The sequence below is a fragment of the Aedes aegypti genome, chromosome 2 (assembly GCF_002204515.2).
Source record: "Aedes aegypti strain LVP_AGWG chromosome 2, AaegL5.0 Primary Assembly, whole genome shotgun sequence".
NCBI classification, from domain to species: domain Eukaryota; kingdom Metazoa; phylum Arthropoda; class Insecta; order Diptera; family Culicidae; genus Aedes; species Aedes aegypti.
Window position 1 is genome coordinate 460,906,916 of NC_035108.1, and position 12,043 is coordinate 460,918,958.

Genomic DNA, 12,043 nt, shown 5'->3' on the forward strand with positions numbered 1-12,043 from the left:
CTCGCTTATTTACCGTTGGGGATAGGTGTTTTTCTTTACTGGCACGATAAACAATCCACGAACTTTTAATAGCAATAGTGTCCCCCAAGCTTGGAGCATGTTTAGAGGGGTTTTATCATGCACTACTATCCCCCCAATCTGATCAAAGTTGTAGCAGTATACGATAAACAGTCTCTCATAATGTGCAGCATGTTATGATAGTTATAGAGAGCGATACGTGAGAGATTCTCTCAATTTTTTCAGGATTCAATCCCTGTAGATGATAGAATGCAACTTTGTTGGGTCTTTTTCACTTTAGGATACAAGATTGCATCACTACTAAGCAGCCTGAATTGAAAAATTGCCAAGAAACTTGCATCTTGTCACCTTTGTTCACTGAAGAGAGACGATCGTTGAAAAGAAATCGATCTTGTTCTAGTACACGCTTGAAATGTGCAAGTTTATTTGTGTTTGGAGATGATTTGCTCTCCAGATGCATGTTTCTGTCATCCCAACTAACGGGCAGGATTCGCTAGTTAGGATGCAGTTGTGGCAAAGACGAAACAAAGACCTCCATGTCGCTTGTAGTTACCCAACATTTTATGGCAGCGGAATTTGGGGCAAGTGTGCCACCCCTGATTTTTTGTAAAAACTACAAACTATATTTTTTATTTGAGCTTAACAATATGTTCCCTAATAGTCCATAATACAATGGTCAAAATATGACGCAAATTGCTCTATTTTTCACGAATTTACATCGACTTTTGTGAAAACCATAAAATTTCAGGGATTTTTTATAAGATTTCGTTGTTTCTAAATAGCATGGTGAGAGGTAAATTAATAACAAATTTTTCTAACGTACTGTACATTGTGAAGCTATACAATTGACATTGTGTAAGTAATTGTGGCATTTGAACGAAAAAAATATTTAGTTTTACATACAAAATCCATTTTGGTTGAAATCTATGCTTTTTGGGGCAAGTGTGTCACCTATTTGGTAAACAAAAATGGTTGGGGTGAAATTCATAAAAATGTAAACATCATCAACAAAATCATGATAATGAACCAAAATGAGGCACCAGTAGTGGTTTTTGAAGTATAGAAAAGGAATAGCGAACATTTTTGCTCCCACAATGATTTTTTCTCCAAATATTCGATAATAACATGGTTTTAGGCGTTTTAAGAACTATTTTACTTATTTTCATCAATATTTTACCTTTATTTAGTGCTGATCTAGTGTAATATTATACAAATCCTCCATAATGAAAGAGTAATTCATATATCGCATTGAATGGAGACAATAAAACCGATTTTAGTTATTCGAATAGACTAGTAGAGAGTTCCACATGTGATGAACCTTGTTATAAAGCATCTCCTCATGACGGTAAACCTAAAAATATTTTTAAAATTGTCAATTAGGCTCTGCTTTGTTAGCAATATTAACAGGAAATAATGAAAATTTCATTACAAGTAAAATTACATGAATGTTCATTCGATGGCCGTCTTGCCCCATAAGGGTGGCACACTTGCCCCATAGTGTTGAGAATCAGGGTATTTTAGACGATATTTGAGGAGCTCCAAAACTAATACTTTTTGAAATTATTTTCTTTTTAAATGGCACAGTGCTAATAAAAAGATGTGAAACTAACATCGTGAGGCTGAATTGGCGGGTTTTTTAAGCTTTAGACAAAGTTAGAGAACAATTTGCTTAAGGTGGCACACTTGCCCCAAATCCCGCTAGATGATCTGCTCATATCGAGAAAAACGCATCTAAACATAAATGTAAAAGTTTTCGTAACACCGCTGCTGGCAGTCGAAAATTCTTGTGGCATTTCTCAACGCATAATCATTGATTTATAAAAATATGTCCAATAACTAAAATTTAGTTGATGCGATTGTTTTTCCTGTGCAAATCCAAGATAAGAGCAAATGGGACCGAGGATTTCTCTTGCAAAATGCAAATATACCCGCATACCAGTCCCATTACTTGGGACTCGCTTACTTTGTTATCGCGTAGGGTGACAAATTTGTTTTCAAGTTTACAAGAGATTCTAAGACATCATTCCATTCAAAACTATTAGGAATCGCATCTTTTATTATTAAAACTGTGTGGTGCTGAAGATAATCCCAGATTGGTTGGACCGGTGCGACCGACCAACACGAAAAAAATTCTATATCCACTTGCAGTTGATCCTGGATTTGATACACAGACCAAGGTGTAGGTAGAATCGAGCAAGTTCTGGAGGCCTGATGTCAGCGAAGCTGTTGGAAATTTGCTAGAGGTAGATAATCATATTAAGTGTCCTACATCCTACATCCAGGACCTTCTTTTCCGGCATTCGATGTCACACTTAGTTTGACCTATTTTGTCGACTGCAAATGCTAGTGACTATATGCACATTTTAACGCTGGTCTCAAAAGCTTTCATGAAGGGGTCTTTGGACGGTAAATCTACATGAGATTTCGTTGATATTACCGGATGACGATAGTAATGACGGACATGGACTCACTGCAATATGGTTTTCTATAATTTATCGCATAAGAAGGCTTTATGAGAATATTTCCAAGCCAAGCAAAAATAAGCGTAATTGAATAAAGCTGATTTGAATCTCTGTAATTTGTGTTATTTCTACTTTTGATGTGATGAAAACTACGATGTAAGATTACAGAAAACCTTACAGTAATACTCTTGGTTGCATTCCATCGTAATTTACTGATGGGACTGTTATGCGGGTATATTCAATATGGGACGCACATGGTTTGGTATTTTTTTCGCATTTTGTCCATACAAAAACACAATTTTAAGAATGATTCCGAAAAGTACACTAAAAATAAACACTATTCATGGAGCTAACTCAAATGTGACGAAAATTGAAATGGGACTGTTATGCGAGTATGGGCAGTGATGTAATAGAACAAAATATAGAATGCTGTGAAAAGTGTACTGCGAACTGTTAAACTTGGGTGCTTTTTGTAGTACCAACCCGAGCAAAGCTTGAGACAATATTGAAAACTAATTTTTATGTTGTAATGTCGTGAATTTTGATAACTCAGTTGTCATTTTCGTCGTTTTAACGGTTAAAGGCCGGTTTGCTACTGACAAGAAAAGGAATCGCCTATCTCGATGCGTGGAAAATTTCTCCCAAGAAATGTTGAAGAAAATCATATCTTTCTGATCGCAGTACGCAGTTGAGAAGAAATGTCACTTCAAAGGGGGCTCTCTGTAGGAAATTTCTTGACCCTTTCAATCAAGAAATTTCTTTACTGCAAGGAATCGATCAAGAACGCGCTTTTTTCTGATCGCAGTACGCAGTTGAAAAGAAATGTCAATTCAAATGGGAGTCGCTGTAGCAAATTTCTGCAAGGAATCGGCGAGAAATTTATTTAGCGATTCCTTTTCAGTAGCAAATCAGGCTTAAAATAACAAAACTGAAAACAGAAAAATGTTCCCATGAAATCAAATTGAGAACTGTTTCTGCAATCATGGAGAGCAAATTGAGAACTGATTGGGTTGTACATATCTTCGATTGAAATAGAAACGAGTTTGCGACAATTTCTCCATTTTTATATTTATACATGTAGCACGAAAAAAAAAACATAATGGTAAATTGTCGCAAATAAATAATAATAATAAAATGAAAACATTACCAAAAATTTAAAATGATGGCAGAACAAAGACAAAACATGATATCGAATATGTCAATGACAAATTGATATCAAATTATGATATCAGCTTGATGATGCCTGAATATGTTTTCGACTTTTTGGCGGTGGATGTTGGACTCGGGAAGGGACCGAATTCAGTACTAGAAGTGATACCATTCTGAGCCCAACTACTAAAGATTGCACTCGGAAAAAATGCGACATTTTGTTTTGGGTGTAACTTTTTATCGCGTGGGTAAAAATCAATGAAATTATGGGTAATACTAGAAACAAGAAGAACTACGCCATCAAATCTTGGGCGTCGAAGTGGTTCGTCCACCTGACCATGAAGCGGGTTGGGCTACGTGTTTTAGAGGTCAGCAACGCGCAAAACTGGACTGACAAGCAAAACACAGTGGCCAAATTGCGTGCGCAAAAGCTGTACCGTAAGTGGCTGTTCAAGCCAGGCTGTCTCGTCATGGACGACGAGACATACATCCAGGCGGACACCAAACAAATCCCCGGCCTCGAGTTTTTTTGCCGGTACGTCCCGCATGGAGTTTCCGGAAAAGTTCCAGAAGAGAAGGATGGACAAATTAGCGGAGAAATACCTGTTATGGCAGGCGATTTGTGAGTGCAGATGGTACAGTAGGGTTCGGTACAACAGGCACCATAAACGGGCAGATTAATCAAGATGAATGCTTGCAGAGGCGCTTGCTGCCCTTCCTCCGCTCTCACCGTGGTCCCACGATGTTCTGGCCGGATCTCGCTTCGTGCCATTACGCCAAGGCTGTAATGGATTGGTACGAAGTGAAGGGCGTTAATGTTGTCCCGAATACACCAGACCTTCGTCCGATCGAAAAGTTTTGGGCTTTTTAAAAACTTTGGATTGCAACTTTTGAAAATCTCAATGAAATTTGTAAAATTTCTCGAGAAAATTATGATGTTGGCCAGAATACGGTTCATTTACTACACTGAGAACAGCGTTGCAGTTTAAAATACTATATTAGAGGGTTAAATTAAATACACAACGCCAATTGATTTGTGCAGACTAAATTTGCATTTATTTGAAATATTTTGTGCATTCATTTTTACCACGGTACCATTTCGACAGTAAAAATTACTATATCATGGTTAAAAACTTGCAGCAAGCCAGAATCGAACCGAGGATCTTGCGATTTGTCAAGCGCGAACGCTTACCGCTCGGCTATCGATGCGGTTGAATTGCGAAGGACCAAAACGCAAATAAATCAATCGTGATTGGAATAGTAAATTTAAAAACTTTTTCATGGTTCTCATTACTTCAACGCTTGTTTCAGTGTACACATATCTATAGTGGAACTGATGTTTTTTTTCCTAATTTCACACTGATTCTGATAAGATTTTATTTAAAAATTATTCGTCTAATACTCTTTTTTATAAATCATGCCACAATATACAAGGGAAAATTTGATACTATAATTTCCCAGGAATTAATCAAGGGTTACTTCCAGAAATTCTCAAGACAATGCAGCCAAGAACATCTACAGAGTGTGCTTCGGGAGTTCTGTAAGAATCGCTCGAAAAATCGTCAAAATATTCTTCCAGTCGAAATACGCACATTTGTCAAAAGAGAAGCAATTAGGGCGGCATTAGAAGATACAATCCTCAAATCTACTTTTTTGTTTCTGTTCATATGAAATCCATAAAAGCCTTTCAAAATACTACGGTTTACAGTTTTTTCAAGCCTTAATAAGGCGAATTTTGTTGGCCATAAATGAATGCATTTCCCCTACGGGTGACAGGCATATCTTTTACCGTTTTAGCATACCTTTTTCATGGCTTGCACAGATCGATTCAAAGCCCTTTCAAGACGACTGTATGCCAACCCCTGCCGTAGAACATGTTCCGCGAGCGTGCGTTACGTCGTGAAAGGGTTACGCGGGTTTGATTGGTGATTCATTGATTGTCTTTGCTATTGTTCTCTATTTTTGGGAGAAACATCAAGAGCACCAGAAATTTACTCTTTTTGTGTTCTTTTTTATTTCGCTAACCAGGAGCGTCTTATTTCTGGTGTTACATCCCAACTGGGACAGAGCCTGCTTCTCAACCAGCTGTTCAAAACACATCCACGGTTATTAACTAAAAGCATTCTTCGCCAATTGAATATTTATATGTGGCGGGCAAGCATGTCGAGAAAGTTTCCTTTACGAAATGTTCCTCGACCGAGTCGAACCCACGATCATCAACCTGGTCTTACTGAATTGCTGCGTGTTTACCACTACGGCTATTTAGGACCGCAATACATGACCGGGAGCTAAAATGGTTTAAGTTTCGCATAAAGTTCGTTTGAGGTTTCTGTGAAGCTTTGATTGCATTGTGTATGCTGCCCGAACACGCCGCAAGACGTGATCTGAATAAATCATTTTGTGTGTCACATTATTAGTTTTGGCTGAGTAGGTGTGTGATTCTTATTCAACAGCATTTTTATTCGGATGTGATCAATGCTCCTAAATAAATTGATTAATAATGAGCATTGCCTAGTCGCTTAGAGGAGCCACGTAGATGGATCAGCGGATAAATGTCTGCCTCATTCATTTCTGGACATACTTCAAGCAAATAACTGTATTTTAAAATTGAATTTCAACGTGAGTCCTGGACGAGTTTATGTCAAGATATGTTTAGCACTTTTATCGACTTTTCATTAGGTTTGTCAAACTGCCTCACTATTTTCTATTTGAGTCTTGCTTCAATAAAATCAATCTAAATCATCCTATTTTTTTCTCTTTTCAGTAAATAATAGTGTACTTATAAACAATTCCTTTTGATTAAGGAAAATGTTTTATTAGTTCCAATTAGCAAACGAACGAAACATTTAGTAAGTAATTCAATTAAATCCTGAATCCTACTCGACAACTCTGATATTCCTATTCTTTCAGATTCATAAAATACTCGATTATTTCTCGGTCAATTCGGAGAGGCAATCATCATGAACACAGCTGGTCGCTTCCAGTCGGCAAAGAATCTTCAGCCGGCTCGATCCTTGCGCACTCCGGCTCAGAACCGTAACGGCCCGGGAAACTACGGCTTGCCCTTGGAACAGAACAATCCATACCAACAGAACAACAACTGGCAGCAGAACAATCTCAGCGGTGGCCAAGGCTTTGGTGGTTATCATATCAGCAATAACAACAACAATAACGGATACCGAACGCCATCGGTGGCTTCATCTCCATCGTCGACAAATGGTTTCAAAGGAAACAATGGATTCAACAATAACAACAACGGAAATGGCAACGGTTTCCACGGCTCGAAAGGTCATGGCCAACGACGTCACGATGTGCTGCGTTCGCCAAATACAAGCATGGACAGCAATTGCAGCACGGCAAGCAGTGGCAGCAGTGTCAAAGAAATCCCAACCATTGTCACTTTCAGTTCTACCACGTTGGCCGTCGGAACGGTTCATGAGGTCTACATCTCGTACGTTGAAAATGGACCCAAACTGTTCACGGTGCAGTTGAAGGCCAAGGAAAATTCGCTCAATCAGATGATGGCAGCACTGGAACGAATCCCGTTACGCAATCTCACCCGCAAGCCAACGCTGGGAATGGCCTGCATCGCTCGTTTCTCTGAGGATCGTGTTCTGTACCGAGCACTGATCATGGGCATCAATATCGATTCTTGCCTTGTGTCGTATGTCGACTATGGAAACACGGAGACCGTCGACTTCAAGAACCTGTACGAGATTCCCCAGGAACTCCTCAAGCATAAGGTTTTCTCGATGCGTTTTACTTTGTCGAAGGTGAAGAGCCTGGAGGATTCTAATGCCGATATCGCTGGATTGTTCTCCTCACTGGTGATGGACAAAGTCCTCAACTTGAAGGTGATGCCACTCGAAGGGCCAGCGTTTGTGCAGTATTGCGAGCTGTACGACAACAAAGAGAACGTCTTTGAAAAACTGTTCAACTTATGCAAGTCAAAACCGCTGAAATACCCAGCGGGTATCACACTGGATCGTGGCAGCAGCTGTATGATCATCATTCGTTTCATCGAATCGTGCCGACAATTCTACATCCAACTACTGGAGAGCGTTGAGCGTTTCGACAAACTGATGGACCAATTGGCCGAGTGTTGCCGCAAGAGCTCAACGTTCAACGCGCTGAACGTTGGAGATTGCTGCGCCGCCTGTCTGAGTGACGTTGAGTGCTATCGAGCGGAGGTGGTCAGCGTGGCTAGCAGTAAGGTGAAGGTTCGCCTGGTCGATTACGGTAACACCATCACGTTGGAAAAGAATCAGATTAAACGGCTTCCTCCCAAGTTCGTCGACGAGCAACCGCAGGTCGTTGAATGCTGCTTGGAAGGATTCCAGGTAAGTTGGGTATTTCCTAGTACATTAACCACAGTAAGTATGGAATCGCACCATCAAGTACCACAACACTCTAGTTGAATATTGCAGCATCCTGAAAAAGTTTTGCATCACCTGAAAAATACAATATATAAGATTGAATATCTCGGAATTCCAGGGCTGGTAGCAAGTCACTTTTTAGTGACTTGGTCACTTTTTTCGACCTAGTCACTAAAAAGTCACTATTTCCAACAAAAAGTCACTGAAGTCACTTTTTTCAGAAAAATGGTCACTGAAGTCACTTCTTTTCGTGATCTGATGATAATGAAATTTAAGGCTGGGTTAGCTTTTCTAACTCAAACAGAAAGAAAGAAATATTTGTTATTATAAAGACAATAATGTGGTTTTGAAATCAAAAAGTCAAGATTCTTGACTCAAGAATAATAGGGACTATGGGGTCTATTTTATAAGTCAAGTCGATCGAAATGACTCGACTGGAGTCACTGTCGACCAAAAATTTCACTCGACAAGGCACTGTCACTCGAGTTTTTCGACACTTGTCACTCAAAGTGACTGGATTAATATGGGAGTCGACGGGTGACGTCTGAAATATGGATGCTTACTTTGATCGACAGTGACTTAAGACGAGTCACATGAATCTGCTCGATTTACAAAATAGACCCCTATATTATTATTGCCTCTTTATTAGGGGGAAATTCAGCCCGAGTTTGGTGCATTCCCGCCAATTTGGTGCAACTTTCTGGAAGAATTCAAGTGAATATTTCGTAGACATTTACAGCGGAAAATTTTAAAGTTTCCTGGGAAAAGATTTGGAGAACATTCTAGCAAAAACATTCTAGAATGACGAAAACCAGGACCAACATCTGATCTGAGTAATCTACAGCTATGGAAGGAATTCAAAACCAGATTTCTGAAGAAAACATCATCAAAACTCCTCCGGAATATAGGGTAACGGTCGTATTTTGGACCCCCTAAGGAAGTGAATTTAGTTTTTTGTCCCAATTAATTAATTACACAACATAATCATGTCAAAGCATATGTCATAATGTGGAGAAATACTTCCTCTCCGAGATAAAAATCCCTATTCGGTCATGCAGGATCCAAAAAACGTCGAAAATAATTGAATTGTGAAGCACTGTTTTTCATCATTATGGACACACCAATACATTTTGGACCCTCAAAGTATATATTTTGGACCCCCGGATTTTTTTTTCGTTTGGCGATAAAGTCCACGACACTGTATGTATAATATGCTTGCCCATAGTCTAATCAATCGATTGACAATGAAAAACCGAAGAAATCCCACGCTTTTAGTTCAGAAATGTGAAAAAAGTTTTTGTTTACATTTGAAAAATTTCTGACGGCTTCAATTTCTGTGTGCAACATGTTGTAACGGTTGCATGGATGAACCGATTAAATTAAATTGGCATGCGAATTAAGGTGGTCTTTCGATTCAAACTGGGAAATTTGCAGGAAAATGGCTCAGGGGGTCCATAATATATAGGGGTCCAAAATGTATTGGTTACCCTAAGCCAGAGATGGCTGGAAATAACAAAAAAAGAAAAAAAAAAAAAGATTTATCAGAAACTCGTCCAGGACTTCAAAGGCGAGTTCTAATTTTGCTGGAAATCGTTTCAGACATTACATTAGAAATTCGAACAAATAAATAATACATGTTTCTAACGATTAACCCTTGACACTGTTTTTACACGACTTTACTCAACTATTTCTATACAAAAGGCATGTTTCTATAATGAATGCTAGAACATTGTTGAACGATAATAATTAAACCCTCTATCGGAAGCTTCATATTTTAATGCAATAAAAATATTCAAACCTCAATAGAGCGCTGCATATGACGAGCCTAACCTCACTTATTTGACAGCTGCTGGTCCTGTTGTTTACGTTTTGGACTTAGTCGTTTTTTCCATCATTTTTTCATCTTCGCATTTCTATCACCAGCATGCTGATGGTGACGATTTTCCACGGTAGGAAGATAGAATAATACGATCCGTGGGTATCTGCAGTGGATTTGACCTCTCCTCGCAGCAAACTTTCACGAAATTAAGAATGATTCGAAAAAAGTACTAAATCCAAACTGTAAACAACAGGACCAGTACCTGTCAAAATTGATGCGTGACGTCACAGTGCAGTGGTGTAAGTTTCGGTCAGCCAATCGGGAGCGTCTTAGAGACTCCCCGACTCAACTGCCTCAGGGTCGGCACGCTTACCTTAATTTACCGCGGACAGGGAATCTTCGCACTAGAATATAGGAAAACCCACAGCACTTCACTGATCAAAACTCCTACTTTATTTCCTTCACTAGGTTGCTTTATTGGGCTACAACTTTCTCCTCACTAACCACTTCTTTCCCACTTTCTTATTAGCTAATCTGACCTTTTTCCTGATAGGGGCCCCTTCTTCTCGCAGCTACCACCACACTCCACGCTGCTTTCCGGCTTGTTAATGACCTTCGGTGTTCTCCTACCGCTCTCGAATTCCTCGGCCACGTCTGGCCACGCTCTCCTCGAGTTGGCTTGGGGGATTTCGGCTGCAGCCTTTCGGGACCCTTCTATGCGACCTAGCTACCGATATGTTGACGGATCGGTCTTCGGCCAACGACGGAGCCGGAATGTACCCGGAATAGGGCGCTAGGACGGCGTAGGGCGGTAATAGAATTTTGTGGTTCTATACCAAAAACGGCGGGGTCCTGGTATGGGATTAGATGCGATATTAAACCACAGTAGTAGAAATTAAGTGGTTCTCAGCAGTTACCTGACTTCCACTTCTAGTTCACTTCTTCCTCTCAAACTTCTTCACTACTCTTTAAATTTTGGTACCGTGTACGCACCAAACTTTGCGCAGTTAAGAAATTATCATCGTATTTTTGCTTCAAATAAGGCTAAAATATGTATTTTTTTATTCAATTTTCTGTCAAAGATAGGCTTTTAGCCTTTCAGTAGAACACGTGATTTAAAAAAAATAAAAAAGATTCATAAAAAATTAAAAAAATGCAAGAGGTGATGCAATACCTTGTGCCTAACATTGCGCACAAAATCTGAATTGTTCCTAACTTTGCGCATAATGTTCCTAACTTTGCGCATGCCTTAATTGCTCGTTCGCTCTAAATAATTTTACTTTTTTACTGGTTTTGCATTAAATAAAAAGGTTACAACTAATATGAGTTTCATCAGTAGTTTTTCCGTGAATTTAAATTCAATTTAATTTATTCAACAACCACAAACATAGAGTGACCACGAATAGTGATTTACACTGTTCTTATTTTTTATTATATATTCACAAGATTACAATCTGAGCAATATAGTTTACAGCCGTAGCATATACTTATTTGTTTTCGTACGTTGCTTTATATAATTTATTCTCTTGTTTTTTTTTTTTAATTTTTTAACCTTTTTTTATTTTTTTGTTGTTTTTGTTTTTCGTTTTTCCTATTTTGTTTCATCTCCTTCAATAACTACCGAAATTCGATGCTCGTATTCACTGCTGATGGCCGTGAACGATTCAATTTCGCACAATTTAGAAGCTTTCTAAAGAAAATCTTCTCTGTTGTACATGTCGTCAGCTGGAAGTGAAGGATTTCCAGATGAACTTGACGAGTCATTAGCAGTGATGTGCTTCAATTAAAGTTCAGACATGCTATGCTCGAGAGATTTCTCGTTTGTCTATTAATATTGCAAGCTGCAGGTTGCTTAGGGACTGTCCCTTAATGGACGGACCTTTACTTTCAACTGAAGCTTCATCGAATCCATGGAAAGCATCGATAAGTTCGGGATTCGATGTATCGTTGATCTCTCGTGATTAATTATTTTTTATTTATTTGACGTCAGTACGGATATTCCATAATTGAACGTTTTTTGCTAGACAACTGAATTTTGAATTATTGTCCATGAAGTGGTAAGCCAACCTTTGCGCTATCAATTTTCCAAGTTCACAGTAAAAGTCTCCTCCTGCGTCAAGTGGGTTTTCCGAGATTTTTCGATGCAAACCTTGCCTTCAGCTTCATACAAAAGGTCCTTTCAGAAATATTATATGTAGCCACTGCCTTATGGATTGAGT

General features: G+C 39.0%; 1 protein-coding gene across 1 annotated transcript in view; it reads left to right on the plus strand.

The window, feature by feature from the left end:
- LOC5569712 (maternal protein tudor) overlaps positions 1–12,043 on the plus strand; it is a 72,852-nt gene that overhangs the window by 19,322 nt on the left and 41,487 nt on the right. The window contains exons 2-3 of the mRNA XM_021848178.1: positions 6,394–6,478; positions 6,540–7,969. Of these exons, the coding sequence (XP_021703870.1) occupies positions 6,590–7,969 (1,380 nt within the window). The 5' untranslated portion in view covers positions 6,394–6,478; positions 6,540–6,589. The remainder of the gene's footprint in view (positions 1–6,393; positions 6,479–6,539; positions 7,970–12,043) is intronic.